Genomic DNA, 25,856 nt, shown 5'->3' on the forward strand with positions numbered 1-25,856 from the left:
AAGAAAAAAATTGATACAGTTGTAGAACAAAAGGTTAATAAAAAGCTAAAAGTTGAAAAACCCTTTGAGGTGGATGAAGAGGATTCAGAGGAGGAGGCTAGTGGTAAGGCAAGGAGGAGATTTGGTAGACTTGCCCAATCCCAGGCAAGGCATAAGCAAAAATCCAACAGATACATGGTGGAGGAGGTTGAGGAGGAAAGCTTAGAAAATAAGAAAGAAGAAGGAAAGGAGGGGATGGAAAGAAGTATGAATTCAAAAGATAATTCTATTGATAATGTGCAGACTAAGGTTTCTACTAGTAATGCTGATACCACAGAGATCACACATGTGTCTACAAGCTTCTCCCTCTAGCCCATAACCTTCTATGTAGAAAGCAGTAAAATGGATACCTCCCCCATAACTATCTCATCCCCAATCAAGGATAATTCTAAGGTTTTTACTAATCAAAAGGTTTTGCATGAAGAAATCCAAGTCCAAAAAACCAAGGAGGAAGCAAAGGAGGTGGAAATCAAAACCAAGGAAGAGACAGATGAGAAGGTGGAGCAGTATGCCAACTTGGAGAAGAGGGTTAAAGTTTTAGAGGAAAGGTTCTTTACCTTCTCTAAATTTAATCTCAAAGTCACCCATGCCACGGCCACCACCCTCCAGCTCCTAGCACAAGAAAATGAGGATACCAGAATGGATATGGAGGACCATAAGCTGCTCTTCAAATTCTATACTGATGACTGGTCTCGGATTCTGCTGGCTGCAAAGGGGAAGGAGAAAAAAGAAAATTGAATTTTTTAGTTTAATGGGATCCTCGGATCCAAGACTTTTATGTTTATCTGTTGTTACTAGTTTTGCTGGTATCTAGCTATATTTAAGACTTGGGGTTGGTTTGTTATGCCAACAGTTATCTTGTTGAACTTCCATAGTATTAGATCTTCTAGACTTTTTAGTTTAGTTGTTCATAGTATTATGATGTTTAATTACTAGTTGAAAGAACTTGTTTGAGACTTTAGTTAGTTTTTTGTTTGTTGTTGGACATTGCTAGTAATGTGCTAGTTAACAACTTTTTGCTTGTAAGGGTCGACCCCTAGTTTTGGTTTCTTTTTTATTTCAAAAACAAATTATACAATTAACATAAATGAAGGGTCATAATAAAAGGGAGATAAACTAACCAAATGAGGCCACAGATGGAGGACCTCATCCCTAATGGGATTTGAACCTTGATGGCGAGAACAAAAACAAAAAAAACTTAACTATTACAACATGCCACTTTTGAGAAGATGAAATAATCATGAAACATATGATATACTAGCCTTTTTTTACTCCCCAATGACAAAAACATTATTGTTAAAATTTTAAAGATTCATAACTTCAAATTTACGCTACAATGTAGAGTTTTACTATAAATTATAAAAAGAAATTCCATCCTTATAATTTGAAGCACTTAGATACTATTTAGAATTATTTTTTAACATTCTTTGATCATTAACCACCTACTTACAATCCAATTACCTTGATTCAAACATTTCTCCTCATGTACATAAGTATAAATCCTTTGACAATAGTTATCATTGAAAAATTATAGTAATAAATCATATTATAAGGATCAACAATCAAATTAGAAATAACCTATCAAAAGGAATAATCCACATTATTATACTATAAATATATTAAAATAGTTTATATGATTTGCATTTTAAAAGTATTTTTCTTTAATTCTTCTAAAACTTATCAAAGGTTAACTAGGCCCAAAGATCTTCCATATTTACTCTTGTTTATAGTCAATTCTAAATATATTATTTAACACTCCATCTTTTTTAAAATACAACTAGAAATAAAGGTTAAAAATATATATTAAATAGTTTTGTCAAAAGACAAAAGTATACATAGACAAGTTATCTAAAAGATGTATTTGTAAAATAGACAAATTAATAGTAAAGCATCAATAATTACTCTTCATTCATTTAAATTTGAAAATAATATATAATTTTATTTTTTACTTAATCACCTATAGAAAAACAACATAATAATTCCATCATTTTTAAAAATATACATGGATGTAAGCATCGTGTTATTCTCCCTCTCATTCACCACCTAAACTCTTCTTTTGGATGTGCTTATTCTCATTATTATTATTTCATATTGTAATAGATTATAAAATAATCATAGCTTTCCTTTATTTTCCCTTTAATAATCATATGAAAAAAACTGCATCAAATATATTGAATATAACATTTATATGTAATAGTTTTCATCTTTAATTGTTTTAATAAAAATTCCCCAAAACGTTAGAATCATGGATGTTCATGTAGAAATAAATATATTCCATCTGAACAATGAGCAATCATTGCTGAATTGTATTAAGATTCATAACAACAGCAAACTATTTGCAAAGTGGAGCATGCCAAAGGACTATAAAACATAAATTGAAATCTTGCACATAACTCGTGAAAGCTCCAATTGTTTTCCTCAAGTGCTATTGGGATGTCTTAACCTGAAATAAAGCATGAAAATTGTTTCAAATGCCTAACATAGTATAACTGAATATTAACCAGTTTTATAACTATTGATATATGCATACCTCAAATGTAGAGAAGTATCATGTTCAAGATAATGCAAAAAGTTTCTGTTTTGCAAAGGTTGATTTGCAAGAATACACGCACTCTCATGAGACTGTGCTTTATGATTTGGTTGTTCAATCCCAGGAAAATAATAGTTAGGATTCCATTGATGGACGAAATCCTGATTAGCTATTGAATTCCTCTGTTATGAAATAAAGGAAAGTTAGTGTATTTATTTAAATATTTAAACAATTGATTTCTAATTATATAAAAAATAATGCTATGTCAAAACGTTTAGGTTAATAAATCATAAGGTACAACATGCCTCTTGTAGAAGTTTGTTGTTTTCTTCTTGTAGTTGCAATATCTGTTCATGGTAAAAAAATACATAAATTTTTGTTATAAAGAAATAAAAAATTAATTGAGAAAAAATAAAGAATATATAAAATTTCATTAGCATACAATTTATAAAATTATTTTGGAATTGCAATTTGACAATTTTCATTATCATTTTAACAAAAATAAAATTTATAAATATATATGTATGTATGTATGTATGTATCTGTTTGCATTATGATGTTCATATTTTGGAACCTAATTCATGTAGTTATACCTATATTCAAAATTGTTTTATATTAATAAGCAACAAGTCAAGGGTGTTTCCTTTACAGTATAGGCTTAGAGGCCAAACAACTCCTTAAGGTAGTACATGATCAACAAACATACACCAAAATGCTATAAGATAGCTATATATTTCATTCAAGATTATTTTTTATTAATAAGTAGCAAGTCACAGGTATTGTCCTTTACAATCTAGGCTTGGAGGTCAAATAACTACCTAAGGTAGTATAAGATTAAAAAACATACACCAAAACATTATAAAACAATTGATAGAAGAATGGAAAGTAAAAGAAAGAAAGATAAAAGACCAAAGGAATAGAAACACCAAATCCACAGGGAAACATGAACGTGAAACAAACCTTAGTTGGAACCTTGAGAGGTGTGATGGCTAATCATATCCCAATCCTATCTAAGGAAGTTTAACAACATTGAATCTATTGTGACTCCAAATATTTCTGCAAAAGAACTAATGTAGCAACATTGGTTCTCATTACCCACTGACAATAATAGATTACTAAGGCCATGCTCCTTGACTATTCACCTCCTTGAGCCATTAAACTACTAACTTTTACATTTTATGCTCCCAAATTCTCCTCTAAACCTTTGATCTTATAGTTAAGATTTGTAAATCCATTAAAAAAATGGATCCATTAGACACCCCTCTACCTCCTCATCTATTTGGTTATTCAACAAGATCTCAAATATGTGGGTATCAAAGTATGAATCCTCACCCTTGTCAGAGTGTTACAAGAGCTCAAAAAAAATTGGTTCTAACAACTTGACTAGAATGGGATCCCAAGAAACCCCTTTACCATTTGACTTTTCATTGTCAATCTATTTCACATCCTTAACCCTATCAAATATATCCTATCAACTCTAATTGGGGTCTCATTTAGGACCTCTCTTATCCTCATGTTTTAGGTTAATGGAAAATGAAACCCCATCATTTTCTTCATAATTTTATTAACCATTCTTCACATGTTGGATATTGAAAAAGAATGCTAATATGCCAAGTAATAATTTGACTCTTAAAAAAGGGATGCACACCCCTCCCCAAATGTCAAGAGAATTTTAAAACTAGGCGTAAAAGGAGTACATGCCCCTGAAGTTCGCAATAATCTTCATATCAGCAATAAAGAAATAAATATATTCACAATATATTGGAATGTAAATTTTCAAACTACCAATCTAAGGAGGAGTGGGAGTGGGGTATGAACCCATACAATATGGAAAGATTCCTCTCAATTAGGCTATTGAGGAACTATCTATATCAATAGCTAACTAAGTGAGAATCCTACTTCATAAAACATATAACCATCAAGGGGATATTCTTGAATCCCCATAACCATTTAATACTAATGCAGGAGCATCCTAGCCATTGCATTATCCCATTGATTTTGTTGGTTGCTATCGAGTTATAGACATTGTCGAGTGCCAGTAATTATGCAGTCATTATCAAGTTGAAGTGATGTAGCACACCGATCTGAACTCACAAAGAACTTAATAAACTCATGACAAAACTCAATATAGATTCGAACTCTGAATTTTTCATTACCAAAAAAACCCCTTCTACGTGGATCTCTAACTCCATTAAATATCAACTGAATCCAAAATTTTAAAAAAAAAATTAAAAATAAAAAGAAAATTTCCAAATTTGGCAAATTTTGACAACTGGAAAAATATGCCATTTTTGGTAACTTCTAAAAAAGCTCCGAAAGTGATTTTAAAATTTCCTATATCTACCCTTTAAACCATAAAGGCGAACTGCCAACTAACCTCCAAAATTTAGAAATAAATTTTGAAGTTATTACAAAGAAGAAAAAACAAAAAAGAACACCTAACATATTTTAAAACTGATATTCAAAGGTCAAGATGAAATTTATGGCTCTTGAAAATAAATTAAAATGAACCACAATAGAACTAGTTGAGATGGAATCCACCTCCTCTATAGATTTTGAAAAATACCTAGAAAAATCTAAGAAAACTCAGATTTGAGTCAAAAGTTACGACTCTCTAAACTCCCTGCATCATGAACTTTTCTGACATCGTGTTAACCCTCGAGTTAGCATGTTATCCCATTTCACTTTGCAATGTGTGTCAAGTTCTGCAATGTGTGCCAAGTTCTGTTGTATGTGCCGAGTTATCCAGTATTTGTTGACTGTTCCTTCATGTGCCGAGTCAACTTATTGATGCCAAGCATTAGCATTTTTGTTCATTCTTTTGCCAATTTTCTGTCTGGTTCTAGTTTGGGCTAACCTTGCGCATATTTAATTTTGTGATGGGTATTAAATATTTGTTAAGATATGACTTCTGGCTTGGTTATGCATTTAATTTAAGGGTTTATTTAGTTGGTAAATTATAACAGGCCAACTTGTGGCCATGTAAGTATTTAAGAGGATCTTGGGAAGAGTCTTAGTCAACATTGTTCAAGCATGGAGATGTAGATGATAATTTTGAGATTCATGAAGAAGTCATTTTAGTTGAGGAGTCTTAGGGTGGAGTATCTTGGAGGTAGAAGTTCACATTTGAGTCTAGAGATCTATTATTCTTTAGTTGTATTCTTCTTTGTAATGGTTGTAACACAAAAAGCCATATAGTCAAGCATGTTGGATGTAAACTTCTTGATTCGAATATATGAAATATTGTCTCTCTAGATTTGAATCTCACTCCCCTTGTTCATTTTATGCTATGTTTAATTTGCTAGTTTCTGGATCACCTTATTTTGGGGTACATCCAAATTTTTGCTACATTAGCTGGTATTAGAGCCTAGTTGTTTATGAGTGTGCAAGCAGATTGCCGAAGTGTGAGGCAATTTATACTAGGACCTTGGTTGGGAAAATTTTATCAAAGAAGGGTTTAATTTCAGAAGTCCTAGCTAGTTGGTGAATTTGGTGTAGGGTGGAGATCTGTGGATTTGGCAACACTTGCAGAGGACTCATTGTTCAATCATTGTTTATGAAAAGATGATTCGAGGAAGGAGAGATGTTGATCCATAATTATTCAACATGTTGAGGAAACTTGTAGCTGGTGTAGAAGATATTGAGTTAGCACAAGACTGTGTGTTGAGTTCTACAGTGTGTGTCAAGTTCTACAGTGTGTGTTGAGTTCTTCTATGTGTGTTGCGTTATCCAATATTTGTCGAGTGTTCCTTCATGTGCCGATTGAACCTATTGATGCTAAGCATCATCATTTTTGTTCCTTCTTTTGCTAAGTTTTCTGTATTTGGTTCTAGTTTGGGCTAACCTTGTGCATATTTAATTTTGTGATGGGTATTTAATATTTGTTGAGAGTTGACTTGTGGCTTGGTTATGCATTTAATGTAAGGGTTTAATTAGTTGGTAATTTGCAATAGGCTTACGTGTGTTTGTGCAAGTATTTAAGAGGATCTTGGGTAGATTCCTAGTCATCATTGTTGAAGCATGGAGATGTAGATGATAATTTTGGGAGTCATGAAGGAGTCTTAAGGTGGAGTATCTTGGAGGTAGAAATTCGCATTTGAGTGTAGAAATTTTTTCTTCTTTAGATGTATTTTTCTTTGTAATACTTGTAACCTAGAAGGTCATACAACTGGACATGTTGGATGTACACTTCTTGAGTCAAATATATGAAATATTGTCTTTCTAGATCTGAATCTCGCTCTTCTTGTTCATTTTCTGTTGTGTATTAATTTGCTAGTTTCTGGATCACCTCATTTTGGGGTACATCTAGATTTTTGTTGCATCAAGTACCTTCCACCTCTAGGCTAAGAGAAGCAAAAGCATCATCAACCCTATTCCCCTCATTAAAAATATGTTTAGTCACAAATAATTTTAGACCAATGAGAAGTTTACTAATGTATTCAACAATGTGACCACACAAAAACTAGTGGGACTAAATTTCCCCTTAACAACATTGATCAATAGAATTGAGTATTCCTCAAAAGTGAATACCATGATTCCAATAGAGAGAGAAAAAAATCCATACCCCACATTGAATCCATATCTTATACTTTATTTATGGCTCCATCAACATTACCAATATAGGCAACACCCAACTTACCAAAACTAGATTTATTTATGCCTCTCAAAGAAGCACTATCCCCTGAGCTACATCATCAAAATTTAATATGAGCCAAAAATTATCTAGAGCCTTCCAAATCACATTCCCCCTCATCAAAAGCTTCAAGTTATTAAATTTAGAATACATATCTGGAAGTTCCCAATCTTCGGAAATCATATCCTCATACATAGAAGGTTAGGTATGTGGGCATTTGGCAACACTAACTAGAATGTTCTCTTTAACCCTACTAAAAAAGGAACTAAGGATCTCTACAATATGCCTATGTTCTTCCAAAAAAAAAAGCTTGGTCCTTTTATTCCATATACTTGGAGAAAGATGTGGAGAAATTAACCTCCACAATTGATAAATTAATGGATAATGAATATGATCTTTCTATTTTAATGACAAATTTTCTATGTCACTATGGAATATCCAAGACAAATTCATATTTCTAATGATTATTCGTCATACATGTTTAGCAAAAGCACAATGAATCAAGATTAAGGGTTAATTTTCTAAAGTATAATGCTTGTTATGTACACTTTCTAGAAAATGACCAAAATGTATATTTTATGTCAAAAAAGGATATGATAATGTTAGGAACCAAAGGATATCTTTCAAATTTAGATTTCATGAATTTTAGTTTTTGGTGAATTATGAATTTATCTTAAATATTTTATATAAAAATGATTTTTTTAATGTATTTTTGGAATATATAAAAATGATTTTTTTAATGTATTTTTGGAATATATAAAAATATTAAATTGTGAAAAATAATGATGGATTATATTGTAGGAATAAGGTTATATCTTTAATAAAGTGAAGATTTATTCATTAATATCATATTTTTAAAATGTCATTTAGAAATAAAATAATGATTTTTTTAATGTGAAAAGTTTGTTACAAACATGGTTGTCATTGTAACATAAGATCAACATATGAATGCTCACTACAAACTAAGAGAGCTATGGAATCCATAGGAGGTGATTAAGCCACGTCACAAACCCAATCACTATATTAAACACAAAAATCATAGGAGCACACCTTGCAATGATTCCTCTAGTACAAGAAAGGAATTTAAACCTATGACTAGGCTTCGATACCACTTGTTACAAGTGTGGTTGTTGTTATACAAAAAACAAATTTGACCTATCAATTCCTTAAAAAAACACTAGACTTATAGAATCCATTTTAGGAAGATAAAACAAGTCACAAACTTAAATGTTGTGCTAAACAAGAAGACAAAACATAAACAACGTACAAAAAAAATGTGAAGCTACTATATTATATTGTTTGGTTTTATTACACATTTAATAGAAACTGTTTCAAGATTAGGAATTAGGTATTAAAGATGGTTGAAGAAGTAGCTCCCATCATTCCCTCAACATAAAGTGGCTTGTTGCCTTGATCATTGGTTGGAATTTTTTAAGCTAAGTAGAAATTAATGAATGTGAGTAAGTAAATAACTATGATAATTAATGTTTCCCATTAACCATGTTTTCTTGTATATTTTTACATGTGTGGTTGAGTACAAGAATTTCTATGAGATGATACTGAGTTCCTTGTTCTATCATCCCTTTGTAAGAAAATGACTAAACTCCCCAACTATCCTTTTAGCATCTAATCCTAGTATATCTCAAGTAGAAAGAGAAAGATGTATGATGTCTTTATATGTTGGTATCAAACTCATTATATTTGATATTGCATATTCTTCATAATTCTTTTGATTTTATTGCATAATTACACTGAAGACATACCTATACTGAAGTTTTCAAACTTCAAATTTGCATTGTCAATGTACATTTCCCTGCTAGTGTACAAGATGATGGAGATAACATTGACCATCTAGTCCTTTTACTTCAGCAGAAAGTGTCCACTTCATGTTGGGAAAAAATTAGGGTTCACACTATCAAGAAATGTGGTTAGGTATGTTTTGTATCTGGTTCATATGGAGAAAGAGTAAGAGGCACGTCACCGCCTTGCTACGCATCTCTATCAGGAGCATATCACACCAAAATTGAGAACATGCATAAGACACATGGCTCCTGGTTTAGCTATATATACTCATATTGCTAAATTTATAGTTTCTATAGATTTTATTGACTTTCTTTGCAAAGTCTCTCCTAAAATTATTCTAGTTATTTTCATTGTAAGACTTACTAATTGAATTTACATAATATGCAATTCATAGTTTCTACCTATTTGTTAAATTAGTTTGAGGCTTAAAGACAATTTTCATAGTTTAGTTGGAAATGGCCATATCTTTCATATTGTGGTTGAATCATATGCGAACTAAAAGTTTAGAAAGAAATGAAATGGAGCACAAGATTGGTTATGTCAAATGCACACATTATTCTCTTTGACATTGCAATTTTTTTATATGGGTTATTCAATGTTGGCGGTTCATAATAAGAACCTATTGTTTCACCAGTAAATTAAGATTTTTCCCCATTTTCTTTAGTATCAGTGTTTAGTTCTTGTTAGGTTACATTTATGGATTTCAAGAAGTTAATGTTTTCACTCAGAAATAAGCCCCAAAATGGTTCAATTCAATTGGTTGATGTGTATTTTATGCTTCAACTTGTGAGAATAATTGGGAGTTAACCATTCACCCATAAACAATTTGTAGATTTTTTTATAAACTTATCATCAATGACATGTATGTTGTGGTTCAGTTTAAAAAATTCTGGTTGATGATTTATTTTCTACAGTCAATGTAGGATCAAACACCGTAGCCTCAAGCAACAACATCTTGAATACAAAGAAAGTTGATGTTGAGACATAAGTTCTCTCTCTTATTTTTCTTCTCATATCGGAATGGAGTTTTTTATTGTTTCTTATTGCTTGATAGAAGTGAAATCATATAATATCTAATTATCTTTCGAATCCACTATTTTACTACTGAACTTTCAATTGAAGTAGCACTATTATATTACTTTTTTTTTTTTACTTCGTAAATGAAGTTTAATGTAAATTAAATTTAGATCCAACATAGGACTTATTCCCAAATGATTTTAGGAATCTATATCCTTTTTGAATGATTGGAAATATTATATGATGTTTTAAATAGAATAGATGGTACTATGATGGTAATGCAATTTTTTTTTCTTCCAAATTATATGTCCATATTATTATGTTATAGTTCTACAATTAAATTATAATATGTAGTATATTAGACTTGAATGAGATTGACATGTATAGTAAGTAAATAAATAAATCTTTTACTTTTTGTTAATTAAAGTTTTAAAGATAGTGGACAAAATTTGACCCAAAAAATAGCTTCGTTTTTCTTTTGCGAAACACTTTTGATGTACATGTTTGTTGCCTATATTTTTTTAGTATAACATGGGGATGTCCCTGGGATCCCCACCAGTGCCTTCCCAAATTATCTTTCTGCCCAAATGTGTGGATGCCTAGGCATCCCGGGGGCATATAATTTTGATATAAAAAGCATTCTTATAGAATTTGAGAAAAACCACCAGCAACATGTCACTCGGTTTCACTCTTTCAAAGTGAACTCTGTTAGGAGCCAACCCTATTAAAGGTTTACAATAGACACTGTTAAATGTGACCTAGTTAGATGATTAATCACCCTATTAGGAGTGGCCTTATAAGAGGACTTTGATCATTCCATTTAGAATATCACCTAGTTAAAGGATTTACACAGATTGTTAATTCTTCCAATGACTTTTAGGTTTTCCTCTGTTAAAAGGATTTCAATACAAACTATTTACAATGATAAGAAAGAAAATAGTAGGTGTTGATCTATGTGATTACAGCTCACATTTGTTGGTTCAGATCTCTATTTAGTCATTGTGTTGGTTCACTTATAAGCCTTTTATTGTCATTTCTGATCTTGATCTTCTTGGACACCCCTCAAGTAATCAATCTACTCTTATCATCAATACTTAATCCTTCTACTCAAAATCACTTATCAATAACATCATCACATCTGCAAGCTTTCTCCTTTAGCTTTGCATTCACACTCTTGTATGCTTCTGATCAACCTTGTTGTGTATATGAACTTTCTCATACACATTGGTTGGGCTTGGCTAGGCTTGATTGGACACAACACCAAAAGTTTGGTTTATTATCCCTTTAAATAGGCAATTTGTGCTTTACCATTTTCTACATTCACCATAGATCTTAGGGTTTATGATCAACTTCAACTCAATTTAATGTATCTTTACAACTTCTTAATCATCCTCTAGAAACTTATCTAGAATCCTTCTATTAGGTCTTTACTTAATCAACATCTTGAATTTAATGATTCATCTCATTAATCTAATCTTAAACACATTTTACGTCTTCCAAGAAATCAACTAAGTCGGCTTGATCTTATGATTCCTTTGAATTTGATCTTTTATTGTCACTCGAAAATCATTGAATTCTGACACTCGGTCAATATTGAAATACTCGATCAATTTTTAAGCTTTCTGGCTCGACATCAACTAGCTTTCTCGGTCGATGCTAATGCTTGATCGATACTTGATTTTATTAGAACTAACTATGGCTCAGTTGACATTAGCATTACTCAGAACTCGTTAGTAATTTACTCTTTTACTTGGCTTGGTTTAGCTTTCTTAACATAAATAATTACTTTTCTTTATCAAAGTCTATCTAATCAAATATCCATTGTAACTTCTTTTTCATAACTTCAACTTTACTCTAGGTGGTATAGTTATGAGTAACTCTCAAATCCTCTTCATCAATAAAATAGATATGATATTAAGATTAGGTAGCAATATGTCCCATCCATAGATCTTACATCAATGACAAAAAAAAATTGTTCCAATTGTAAGTTTCCAACAATTCACACTTATTAAAATGAATCTTATATCTGTATTTTCTCCATATATTATGTCCATAAGTTGAATTCGTATACCTTTATTTGACCTAAATATCTCATCGGCATATACCCGTTGCACCCTAATGTGTGATTACTAGTTATCTATATTTTGTCCATGTGAGTATATCCTAGAATACTTAGGTGAAACTATAGGCTTTAAATGTTCAATAATGTAGAGAGTAGTATTGGAGATAAAAGGAATAGAGAATGGATGAAAAATTGGCCCTCTATACTCTCTAATTATATTATACAACTTGTGTGGTCCTTTTAAATCAAATTATATATTCAAATAAATTTAATTCCTCCTAATGTGATTATAATATTGATTATTGGACCTATCTTATAAAGGGTATGTAACTAAAATATATTAGAAATAAATATTATAAATAGTTACATGATTTGTGTTAATCTCATTTTGGTTTTAACAAGTGGGTTTCTATACACTTGAGTCATTTACTTAGTTCATGCCGAACAAGTAACATATGTTGAGCACAACATGTGAGTTAGATCATGCCAAGTAAATAGTGAGTGATGAGTCACTCATATGCCGAGTCACTCAAGTGTTAAGAAAATAGTATGTGCCAAGTGATTTAGGAGCTAAGCAAGCAAAGCATACTGAGTCCTTCAAATGCCGAGTGACAACATTGAAGTCATAGTTAGTGCTGAGCACCAAGGCCTTCAGATGTTGAGTAACAAAATTTTTTCATAGTTGTTTTTATTGGCACAAACTACTATGTAAACCATTTTTGGGCCAACTTAAGGATTGAATTGCAATATTTTGTTGATAAAGATGAATCTTAAGTGAGAATCCTTATGTGTTACATGCATCTAATTAGGTAAAGGGAAGGTTTAAGTAGCAATATGGATGAATCACCATTGTTGATTCATACCTAACCTTAAGTCACCTAGGTCTTCTTAAGGAGGAAAAACTCTAAACTACTTATGAGGGAATGAATGAATGATCAAGGAGTGAGAAGGAGAGTTTGTATGCACAAACAGGGCATTAATGGTGACCAAGGTATTATCATCTGAATTGCATTGCAAAATTAGTTAAAAGGAGAACAAAGGAAGGAAATAGTGAACAACATAGAGACCTCTGATTAAGAAAGATCAAGTACACATCAGTATAGAGGTGATCTGACAACAAGCAATAGATTGCTAATCGCAGGATCATTGCTGAGACATTCTAATAGGTGAATCGGTTAAATCTCTTAACAAAGTAGTCCTAACAGGCTATATTGAAATCCTCTAGCAAGATGCTTACTTAATTTTGAGTTGAAGTTCTTTAGCCAAGCACACTTCGAACAAGGTGTTGAAATTCTTTAACAGGGTGAGACCTAATAGTCTTTGTAAGCCTTTAATAGGGAAAACCTTTCATTGGATAGATCATGTTTCATGATCAAACATTGTAACCTTCATTGGATACACTTTATTACTATAGTAGTAAAGATTTGTGGTTGTCATCCCCACCCCAATTTTACCTTCTCATTAGAGGGTTTTTGGGTAATCATATCTTGTGCCATATATGTGTGAATGCTTACTTATTTACATACTTTAGATGGATATGCTTTACATGGTATTTTAGTTTACTTGTTAAATTTTGAGATGGATGTATAGTGAATATTTTTATATGTTAAATTTTAAAGTACCAATTTACACAACCCTCCCCCCCCCCTGCTTAGATTTTACCTTTCCTATTGTAATTCCAACAATTGGTATCAGAGCCTTGTTCTCCAAAAGTGAAGCCTAATAGCTTTGAGGAAAGATATTGGAAATGGAAGTCTACAAGTTGGGAAAAGTTATTGAGAATTAGGAGATTGAAATACAACTTATTCTAGATTAGTTGAATGAAGCAAGAGAAGATCTAAAGAAATCATTGAGAAGAAGGAAGGAAATTGCTATTGAGGAGAATGACACACAATACCAAGAGATGGACACTACTAAGTTATTTGCAAATGTAAACTCCAATGAATTTGATGCAGTAGTTGCAAATATAATGGAAAAGAACAAAACCTTAGTTGAAGAGATCGGAAATGTTAAAATAGAGAAAGAATCACAAGCCATATTACTATGCAAGGTGGCCAAATAGACAAAGAAATCTATCGAAGAAAAAGTCATGAAAGAAGATTACATAAGAGTTTTCACAAGCAGACTAGAAGAGAAATCATCAAAAGTAAACAAGATTTCTCACATGCAATTGGAAACAATGAATCAAGTCATGATTGCTAATCATGAAATAAATAGTAAAGACATTGAGATAACAACACTAAAGTTGCAAATTGAACAATTGAGCAATGATCTGAAAATGGAAAATGAGTTTGCTAAAAGTTTTAATAAACCTAGTGAAGCCATCAAGTACTTTGAACAATTGATGAGATCTCCTAGATCTAACAATGATACATCTAGACTGGGATACACCAATATTGAAGAAGGAGAATCATCCAAAAGTATTGAAGAAAAAAGTAAAAAAGGTAAGAACTCCAAACCTACTTGTCATAATTGTGGTAAGATAGGACATACTACTAATGTGTGTAGGAGAAAGACTATAAATCATAATATTAAGCAAAGGAGCATGGGCCACTTCCATAACTGCAACAAACAAGGTCACCAAGTACATGAATTTAGAACCAAGACCATGCACACTCAAAGATTTGAAGGATACTGTTATAACTGTCAGAGGTATGTACATAGAGCTTTTGAGTGCAAATCCAAACCCAAGTGGTCATCAAACAAGTAAAAAAAGGTAAAGAACAATGGAAACTCTTATAATGGAGATTATAATACAAGGTATAGTCATCACTAGTGTCAAGAGTATGGACATGTTCCTAAGAAATGTATTAGAACACACTTCAGAAGTGATTACAAAAGGTGGTTAAGTCAAACCACATGTTTTAGCTATTTGAAAACTGGTCACATCAGCAAATATTGTCCAACAAGTCAAAGGAACCAAGTTGTGAGTTCAACAAAGGAAAAGACAAGGAAGATATTGAAAATGTCAGAGATGAGATGAACAAGACATGGAAGAGAAAGGAGGATTGCAGCACATCAAGTGTAGAGGGGATCACTTCAGCCAATGGGTTAGGTGATCACACCTCATCAAACTAAGCAATCAAGAGGTATGTGGGACTAATATTTAAAAAATACACCATACATCAGTTCCAATGATTTCGTTTAAAGATGCAAAATTTTATTATAAATCAAGGATAAATCTTTAAGTTTTGTCAGTTTTTCATGTTACTATTGGGCATGAAAAAGTTTATTATGGTTGCCGAGTAAAATATTAGTGTATGTTGAGCTAACAAAATTGGTTAGTTGAGGTCAAGCTCATAGTGGTTTCTGAGCATATGGAAATATATGTGGATATTGAGTGATCCAGAAATCAATTGATGTCGAGCTTACAGTTGTGTAAGTACTTAGCATTAATTATAGTGTTTTAAGGGTTATTTGATTGATTTATACTTGTTTAACATCATTTGAATTTGAGAAAGAACACGAAGAGCTAAAGGTGATCTGGAGAATTTCATCTGAGCATTTGCCAGAGATTTGAATGGTTGTTTGACACCATTTCAATAGGATTTATAAGTTATTTACCATGTGCCAAGCTATGCAGTTTCAAATTTTGTAAACCCTAGATATATGTAATGGTGTCTAGTTCTTCTAAAGTGAAAGGTGTAGAGTGAAAAGAGGTTTTGAATGTTTAGTTAATTAGCAATGAGATCAAACAACCTATTTTCAAGGCTATCCTAGATATAGCTTATAAGCAGGATCCCTCTGGTGCATTGTCTATGCTACCACCACAAGTCTTGATGGTTCAAGATGTCACGAATTGTTACAATTGCAAGATTGGAAGCATAGGAGACATGGAAATAAGAGAAGAATATGGGAGACTATGTGAAAATGGAGTGTTGAAGGAAGAATACAAGATTTTCAAGAAAAAGGGCTAACTCATGCCCTAGATTTTTCCAACATCTTCAAAATTGAATGGATTAAGATTGTCTTAGGAAGAATTCATGATAACTCTGTATAGTTAGAGAATGGGGTAGTTAAAATCACAAAGAAGATTGTTCATAGGGTAATAGGACATCCAACCCTAGATTGGCCAAAGACTACAAGAAGTGAGTCAAAGCAAGTTATTGAAATGGACATAGGGGTTGTATGGAATAAAAGGGGAATGACCATTGACACTATCACAAGTCCCCTAATAGCTTTTACAATGAGGGTAATAGCACACAAGTTTTATCAATCTAGTAGATTAAACAATGTACCTTGCATTGTAGTGGATATGGGCCACAAAATTGTGAAGAAGGATCATACCTATGATCTTGCCATGTTGCAGCTGCAACAATTGGTTAGAAATTTGGGAGCCATAAGGAAAATCAAGAGTGCTTACTGTAAATTTGGAGATATTCTAGCATGTATTTTCTTCTATGTGTAGAATACATCTCCTACATTTGGTAAGGTTGTATGGAAGATGAATAGATCAATTGTAGTTCAATAGGAGAATTTATTGAACAATTAGGTGATAACTTTTTGAAGATTTTAAATAATCTATGAAGAAGAGATTAAGGATAAGAGTCTCGCTAGAAGAGAAAGATTATGATGATGTTTCCTTCCTAGTTGACACTGATCACACATATGTTCAAGCAAAATTTCCTAGGGTGAGATTGCTAAGGCCATTAGGTTATGAGATCAATATTGATGAGGCCTCTGCAAAAATTACCACATTACTTGTAGAAGAAGTGGACAAAGAAGCCAAAGCATTTGGCAATTATGAATTGGCTAAATCAAAGATCACTATGGATTTGAAGATTGCTTCTATGATTAGGAAGAAGAAAAAATTGGTAAAGAAACTAAAAGAAACATTTGGTGAAGGAGTCAAGGAAGAAGAAGAAGATACATAGGCTCAAGCACCATTGGTATTGACACAAGGTTAGGTGGAAGATCAAAAAGAGGAGGAAGTAGAAACTACAAAAGGTGTCGAGGAAGAAAAAGCCGAGGAAGCACCTATTACTACTAACAAAAAGAAAAGAAAGGAAAAGACTCAAGAAATGACAAAATGAAAGAAGGTTGCAAAACCTAATCAGCCCAAAACAATAACACCTACCACAAGGGCTAGTACAAGAGTCACTGTACAAAAGGCTAAAGAGGTAGCCAAGCCTAAAGAGCATGAAGGTGGAGCATTGAAGAGACCAAGAAGAAATTATGTTTCTCAAGCTAAATTTGATGAGGAGAAGACTGAATTAGATGACAACATCCAACTCGAAGTGGTGAGTCACAGTCCCTCCTCAGACCTAGATAATTTATGTGAGAACATTAGAAACAATGCTGATTTTTCAGGTTTCTCTCACATTGAGCTTGATAATCTTGGAAAGATTGAGAAGAATCAAGTAGAGGAGGTAGTATATGCCATGATGGCTACATTCAAGAAGGCTCCTCTAGAAACTACCAACTTCATACCTAAAAGTTTATATGATAGAGTTTAGAAAAAATGGCATTATTGTTTGAACACTGAAAGAAAAATTAGGGAGACATCCCTTGCTCAAGTTATGCTAGAACATAGTAAGGATGAAATTTCTAAAGCCATAAAAAAATATGTTGTAAGATTTGTACCTAAGTATAGGGTATTTAGCATATTATAGAACAATATAGAGGATGTTGTAAAGAAGACCAAACAAATGTGGAAATTAACATAAGGATTGACAACAATAAAAGAAGATGATCAGACACCTATTGATGTAGGAGAAGATGAAGAAGACAATAATGAACAAGGCATAGTTGAGGGAGGCATTGATATGAAAGTTGATAATTAGGCACCAGCTAAGGAATAGAAGCTAACAAAATAGAGTGTACAAGATACAAAAATGTTGAATGCCATCCCTCCACCAATGACAAGTATAAACATTGAAACTATCAAAGTAAAGGATGTTTCTGATACAAGTGATCAAAACACCAGTCCCCTAATAGAGGAAGATTTGAAAAATATACTTGTCCAATCTACTTTACATGCCAAATTATGTGACAACCTTGTATTGGTAAGTGTTAATAAAATATAGAAGATAGAATGTATATTGCAGGGGAGGAAGTGAAAACACAAGAAACACCTACAATCACTCCTCAAGTCATAAGTGTGCAACCTTCACAACCCATGGTTGTATATCAAAGGAATGAGATAATAGGTTGCATTGTTAGTACACTCATGGAAGACACTCTAGTCTCATATGATATACAAGAACCTAAAAAAGATAAGATTGAGATAGTTGGAGAAGATAAGGTGGAAACACCAATAAATGATAGGACACAAAGCCAAATAGGTTAGGTAGATACACCTGCACCTCTAGCACAAGATCAAGGTGCAATTAAAATCAACGAGGAAGAAAAGAACAAGTCTAAAGACACAAGTTTGACACCCAAGCTGAAGGGGCTAGTAGCAATCCAAGCACTGGTGACATTACCAGAATTTGGTACTCCTTCCAATCAAACTCTTCACAAGTTGAGCATAGATGCTACTCCATTACAATTCTCAATGTTGATTCCTAGCTACTTATGGAGATGTTAGCCTAGATGAAGATATTGTATTGCCCAAATTTGATTATGCAACAATAACAATTGAGCAGATGGGTATACTACAAGAGGCCCTAACAATGAAGAAAGATCAAGAACTGCTCATAAAGGAGTGTAGGCAGAAGCAAGCTTTGATTGATATCAAAGAAATTTTCTTGTATGTATTCAGTCTACCTACTCTAGATGAAACAAAGTCTATCATTGAAAAATTGACCAATATAGTGGAAAGAGTAAGTGACACATAGCTAGTTACTAATGTCAAACTATTAGAATGGTCTAAAAAGAAGTTTCAAAATCAGGTGAATGAGAAAATATCTATTGATATTGCACTAACATAGGATGTGTTGGCAACTAAGATAGACGGTGTAAAGAAGGTACTAGAGAACATTCTCTCTTTGTACACCAAATTGTGTAATTCTACACTCTTCACACAAGAGATAAGGAATCACATCCTGATTTTGGAAAGCCAAATGCAATCATCTAGTGCAAAATTTCTCATGTCTCCAGCTCAAAGTGAGAAACATTTTAGGACCCTTTTGCAATCCCAAAGTCAGTTAGCAACATTACAAGAAGATGAAGCTGATATAAGGGCTAAATTGATCAACATCTAGTCGACATTGACTCCTCACATGGAGATTTCACACAAGGAACTAGGCTATGCAGAAACACTTATGAAGAAAGACCCCAATCTTTCTACATTAGATGGCTTAATACACCTTGTTGTTGAGCTAGCCATCCAAATTAAGTCTTTGGAGGTAGCTTATGATAATTGGGATGCAACTCTTAAAATTATACTTGAAATCCATAAAAAAAATTTTGGACAAATACAATATAGGTGTATAACCCATTGACACCAGTGTCAAAAAGGGGGAGTGAGAGAAATAGGAGTAAGAGTAAGAGGGAGAAAAAGCAAGAAGAACAAAGAGAGAAAGAGTATTAGTTGATGCAAATCTACTCAGCAAGAGAAAGATTTTGATACAAAGTACAATATAGAACATCAAACAACTCAGGGGGAGTTATAAGATTTTGAGGTATAAGTCATGTTGCAAAATTTTGATATTTTGAAAATTTGTATAGAAGCCAAATAGACATATATGTTATTCTTGTAAAAATAAGATTATTAATGTATGACCAAGTGTTTTTGACACTCATGTCAAAGGGGGAGATTTTTAATCTCAGATTGGTTTTGACAAGTGAGTGTTTATACACTTAAGTTATTTACTTAGTTCATGTCAAACAAGTAACATATGTCAAGCACAACATGTAAGTTAGAGCATGTCGAGTATATGGTGAGTGAAAAGTCACTCATATGCTAAGTCACTCAATTGTCAAGCAGACAGTATGTGCTGAGTGATTCAGGAGCCAAAAAAAAGTGCATGCCAAGTAATTTAGATGCTGAGTGACAGCATTGAATTCATAGTTAGTATCGAGCACCAGGGACTTCAAATGTTGAGTAACACAATTTTTTCATAATTGTTTGTACTAGCACAAACTACTATGTAAACCATTTTTGGGCCGAATTAAGTATTGAAATGTGATATTTTACTGACAAGGATGAATCTGAAGTGGGAATCCCTATGTATTACATGCATCCAATCAGATAAAGGGAAGGTTTTAGTTGAAATATTGATGACTCATAATCATTGATTCATACCTAACCCTAAGTCACCTAGGCCTTCTTAACGAGGAAAAACCCTAAACTTCTAATGAGGGAATGAGTGAATGATCAAGGAGTGAGAAGGATATTTTGCATGTGCAAACATGACATTCATGGTGAGCAAGGTATTATGATCTGAATTACATTACAGAATCAATTAAAGGGGAACAAAGGAAGGAAACAGTGAACAATAAAGAGACATCTAATCAAGAAGGATCAAGTACACATCAGTATAGAGGTGATCTAACATCAAGCAATAGAGTGTTAATCGCAGGATTATTACTGAGATATTCTAATAGGTGAATTAGTTAAATCTCTTAATAGAGTAGTCCTAACAGGCTATATTGAAATCCTCTAACAAGGTGCTTACTTAATTGTGAGTTGAAGTCCTTTAACCAGGCACACTCCTAATAGGGTTTTGAAATCCTTTAACAAGGTGAGACCTAACAGTCTTTGTAAGCCTTATAGGGTAGATCATGTTTCATGATCAAATATTGTAACTTTCATTGGATACACTTTATTATTGCAGTAGTGAAGATTTGTGGGTGTCATCCACACCCCAGTTTTACCTTCTCATTGGAGGGTTTTTGGGTTATCATATCTTGTGTCATATATGTGTGAATGCTTGCTTGTTTACATACTTTAGATGTATATGCTTTACATGGTATTTCAGTTGACTAGTTAAATTGTGAGATGGATGTATGGTGAATATTTTTATGGGTTAAAGTTTAAAGTATTGATTAACACCCTCCCTCTCATATTTTACCTTTCCTATTGTAATTTCAACAAATTTGGTCTTTCTATTAGGAACTATGGTAGTATACTTTAATTCTTATTATTTCAAGCATAAATTAAACTTAATATATTTCTTTTGGTTTAAAGAGGTCATATTTTTTATAGTATATGAGTCATTCTTGAACCTTGTCATAACATTAAGAACTCTAGAGAATTTCTACATGTTCAAAATTTCATAGATAGGGACATTGGTTAGTTATTTTTGATAAGTTTATGAAATGGGCGAGGTTTATTTTTGAACCTTGATTATAAATTATATCTTTTGGAATACAAAATTTATTTGAGATTGTTGGGAATTAGATGTTGGAATTTTTTTCTATTGTTATTATTTTCTTGTGGTAAAAGTAAAGGCTTTCTCTAAATCCCTACCCTTCCCTCCCCACCCAAAAAAAACCTTAAGGACTTGTTTACCACATTTCTCTGCTAACAATGCTAGAGAATAAACTCATTTCATGACACTCAATGTTGAAAATAATATTGTTAACACTAAATGTTGTGTGCGGAATATTATTCCTAAAAACTCTAATCCTACTAAGATGCCTTACACTCTAGAAGTTGGTTATGATACTATAGACACTTAAAATTATCCTTTAACTCTCAAATTTAATTAATAAATATTAAAAAAACTATAGTTAATGTTAATTAATTAAATAGTAATAAAACTATTTTTAATTTTAATTAATTAATTGTATTCATTATTTTCTTCTCCTTATTTAATTAAATAGGTTAATTACCTTTAGTATTTAAATTTAATAAAAATACCTACCATAAAATGTTAAATTTAATTTAATCCATGATTCTCTATTATGCTCTTTTAAATAAAGATCTAATTCACTTATTCCTCAAATATCCTACTTGCTAATAATCCTAATTTAAACTAATTGAATTTGACTTAAATCCTAATCTAAACATAGATCCTACCCTACACCTAGATCTTTTATCCTAATAGACCTACCCACTAATTAGGATAATTTTACAATTCCAAATTTATTGGCAGTAATTATTTTCTTACACATGTGTGGTAGCTTTTACAAGGAATGATCTTTCCAATAATTTCTTTATTTACCCCCAAACACGGAGCTCATACACCCATTATGACACCTCTTACACTTTGTAAAAGTATTTTATTGACATTTTCCCTCTTACATCTCTTACAGTTTCTTACAAAAGTACCCTTGAAGCACTATTCACCCAACACATCCCAAGTTTCTCACACATGTATGAGTAACTTTGATTTTTATATGGCTTGTCCAAGCCAATGTGTCTCCTTTATAGATGCCACATAGGAGACCCCTTACCCAGTCCCTCTTCTTCCATCCAAAAATCTATAAATAGGAGGCTTCACTCCTTAGATTTTATCCATATTTTATTTATAGAATAATAATGATAGTTTTACATTCAAATATTTTAGAGCATTTTAGAAATATCATTGTTTGATTTCTTATCTTTGAATCTTCATAGAATATTAGCTTAATATTTAATCCATGTTTATTTTATATTTGGATTCTCATGCTAGCTACATACTCTCATTATCTAGCATCATTCTTTGCAACTAGTTCCTCATACTAGTTTGAAGTTTTCTTGATCCCCATTAGTTTTGCATTTAGGCTTCACAATTCATATTTCAAAGCTTGCATCATTTGTGGATCCTATTATTGTGTTTAGGATAGCACACCCACATTTCCCAAAAGACAAAATCAAACAATCCTTGGTTGTGCTTATTTTGGCTCTATCAGAGTTTGTGCTTAGTCTTTTGTGTTTGTTTAGTTTTGATATGCATGTCTTAATTTCTTCATTGCTAACCCTATAACATTTCACATGTTTGAGCTTGAAATAATAGGTTATATTTTCACACATACATTTCAATATGTCCAATGAGATCCACATCCCTAATTTTTTATGATAATTTATTGTATTTTGCAAGCCCAATCATGCACCGACATCTCTAATTTATGAAGAGTTGTATATGATCTTCAGCTATCATCTACACAAGTTTTGATTTGTATAAACTAGTATTTAAAACATATATCTATCATATACTCTATGCTAAAAGATTGGAATTTTTGCTCTTTGACTCTCGCCTATGCATATTTTCATCTATATAGATAGCTATCTATGCATATCATCATCTACAAAAATCATCGCTTCTTTCCTGCTATGAGAAAATTTTAGTTTTTGTAGGTTCCTTGTGTTACTAATCTTTGGTCTCTTTTGCATCATTTCAGTTCATAACATGCCAATTTCAGAATCATGACCATGCATAATGTGTAGCATTTAAGCATAAGTTATGTACTCTTTCATTGTTATACTTAAATTATACTTCATCTTTACCTCTTTAGAAATAACACTTCATATATATTTCATACATGTTATCCTATTTATCTCTATTTGTCCCTTCATATATAATATTTGTCTCTATTAGCTAATTACTAACCTTATTGTTGGTGTCTAATGTTTTTTTTTTTTTTTTTTGAGTTCAAGTACCTATACACATACGTTAGAATATCTATTTAATATGAATATGAATAAGAAGGAATTTCTTATTATATTATAAAATCTTCATTGGATTAGTTGTGTTTCTTTGTTAAATTGTTACAAACTTCACTCGTTTTGTTTCAAGTACTAAACTAAATTTTTAGAATCCATAATATGCTATATGATGACATTCTAAACAGTTCTCTTTATCTAATATACCAATATCTTAATAAGTTATCAATCTTAAATTTATACTGTATTCAAGTAATAGTTATACGAGTATGCAATATGTCAAATGATCTATCTATTTTTTTCTAACAAATATAATTTAACAAATTTTATGTAATTAAAGTTATTTTATATATAAATAATTTATTTGATATATGCACATAATTTTAACATTTTTATTAAATAATATACATCTAAATAACTATTCATCTTTTATTAATAAATGTGTACATAATTAACATGTTATTTAGATTATAAAAATTCAAAAACTAAATAAGTGAAAATACTTACCTTTGTGTGTGTCTTCTCCATTTCTCTTGTCTTTATTTCATTCTAGAAAAAATAAACATCAATCCACAATCAATTGAGATTTTATTGGAAAAAAAATTAGTCAATAAAATCTTATATAGAAAAAATTGACTAAATCCAACATTTAGTACTTACATTTCTTGCCATCTCCTCATATAGTTTTTCCTAAAATAATAAAATATTAATGTATTAATATACATTCAATTTCAAGTGGAAAAATTTAAGTGTTCATTTTTTGTACTAATGAGTTATTGTGTTTACCCTTCTTGAACGAACTCGTAATCGTCCTATTTCAAGCTTATCTTCCAATTGTTTTAGACTTTCTAGACTTTCTCCATCAAGGTCATTACCATTCATCTTCCTAAAAGTAATATAAATAAATTATAAGTGTATTTCATCGATCATTTAAAATGACGTTAGTCCATATAAGCATATAAATAATTTCTTACCTGAATAATTGACTCAAATGGGAGTATTCTTGCTTTAGCTCTTCATATGTATTATAGTCAATCTGAAATATTTAAAATATTTTTCAAAAATATTAGTCGAATTTGAATTGAATAAAAAAAATAACAATAGAAAAAGTATCTTCTTAAATGTTTTAAATTTAAAAATAATAATAATTTAAATATTCTAAATTAAAAATATTATTATTATTATTATTTAATATTAATAATTGAAATACTTCATTTATGAGTATTTTTATTTAATATGCATTATTTCATGAAAAAATAAATTGGATTCAAAGATTAATGTTTGTACATATAATTTTCTAAAATATTTATTTTCAATTTTGTATAATTAATATCATTAATGTGAAAATGAAAATTGTTGAACATGATATACACATTAATTGCTAAATTAAATAAGTGAAATTTTATTTTAGTAATTAAAGAAATTTAAAAATATTTAACAAAGAACAAATGTTTATAAAAGCTATCTGTTTAGGAGGTACACACACACACACACACACACACACATATATATATATATGTACGTATATATGTACATATACATATACATATATAGATACATATATACATATATATGTATATGTATGTATATGTACATACATATACATACATACATGTATATATACACACATATATATTTGTATGTATGTATGAATGTATGTATATGTGTGTGTGTGTGCACGCGCGCGTGCGTGTGTATTGTTAATGCTAGACGACATTGAGGTGGGCATGGGGTGAATCAATCAAACTACAAACTCAAATCCTTTAAAGTTGTTATATTCTACAATATCAAACATGAAAAAAAAGTAGTGCTTAGAATTAAAGTAATTCAATAATTCATATAGGAAACATAATAATACCAATATTTTCCACATGGAAACCCTTGGGCAGGGGAAAAAAAACTACAATGGGAATTAGTACACATAAATATGACTATTGTAGTAATAATTCTTCACTATTACAAACAAATGCATCCATCTAGTTAAGAGAATCTTAGCTCAATTAAGTGATGATTACAAAGACCTATTAGGATCTAGTGATTTAAGGTATTTCAAACTCCTTCTAAGAGAAACCTTGTTAGAGGATTTGTACTTTAGATCTATTAGAATCCTTCTCACCATATTAGGAGTGACCTAGTTGAGGGATTTATCTTGCCCATTTCTTAGACTCAACAAGTGAAGAGTGATCTATTAATTACACTCAATGCATGGCATATCCAATGTACTCCTGACTAATTATCTCCTTTCAAATGCTTCTAACCTTTTGTACTATCACAACAATAAAAATTATTATATTAATAT

General features: G+C 31.5%; 1 protein-coding gene across 2 annotated transcripts in view; it reads right to left on the reverse strand.

Annotated features, from left to right (window-relative positions):
* Nucleotides 1-2,197: 2,197 nt before the first annotated feature.
* LOC149547611 (MADS-box transcription factor 55-like) overlaps nucleotides 2,198-25,856 on the reverse strand; it is a 102,401-nt gene continuing 78,742 nt past the window's right edge. The window contains exons 7-13 of one of the 2 annotated variants that reach the window (XM_089794767.1): nucleotides 24,532-24,593; nucleotides 24,344-24,443; nucleotides 24,218-24,247; nucleotides 24,065-24,106; nucleotides 2,875-2,916; nucleotides 2,570-2,751; nucleotides 2,198-2,482 (exon numbers count right to left, since the gene is read on the reverse strand). In XM_089794767.1, the coding sequence (XP_089650893.1) occupies nucleotides 2,458-2,482; nucleotides 2,570-2,751; nucleotides 2,875-2,916; nucleotides 24,065-24,106; nucleotides 24,218-24,247; nucleotides 24,344-24,443; nucleotides 24,532-24,593 (483 nt within the window). In that variant the 3' untranslated portion in view covers nucleotides 2,198-2,457. The remainder of the gene's footprint in view (nucleotides 2,483-2,569; nucleotides 2,752-2,874; nucleotides 2,917-24,064; nucleotides 24,107-24,217; nucleotides 24,248-24,343; nucleotides 24,444-24,531; nucleotides 24,594-25,856) is intronic. The other variant, XM_089794768.1, reaches the window with a different exon arrangement.

This window comes from Cupressus sempervirens, chromosome 7 (assembly GCF_028749045.1).
Source record: "Cupressus sempervirens isolate cs-2001-9-10 chromosome 7, ASM2874904v1, whole genome shotgun sequence".
Classification (NCBI taxonomy): Eukaryota; Viridiplantae; Streptophyta; class Pinopsida; order Cupressales; family Cupressaceae; genus Cupressus; species Cupressus sempervirens.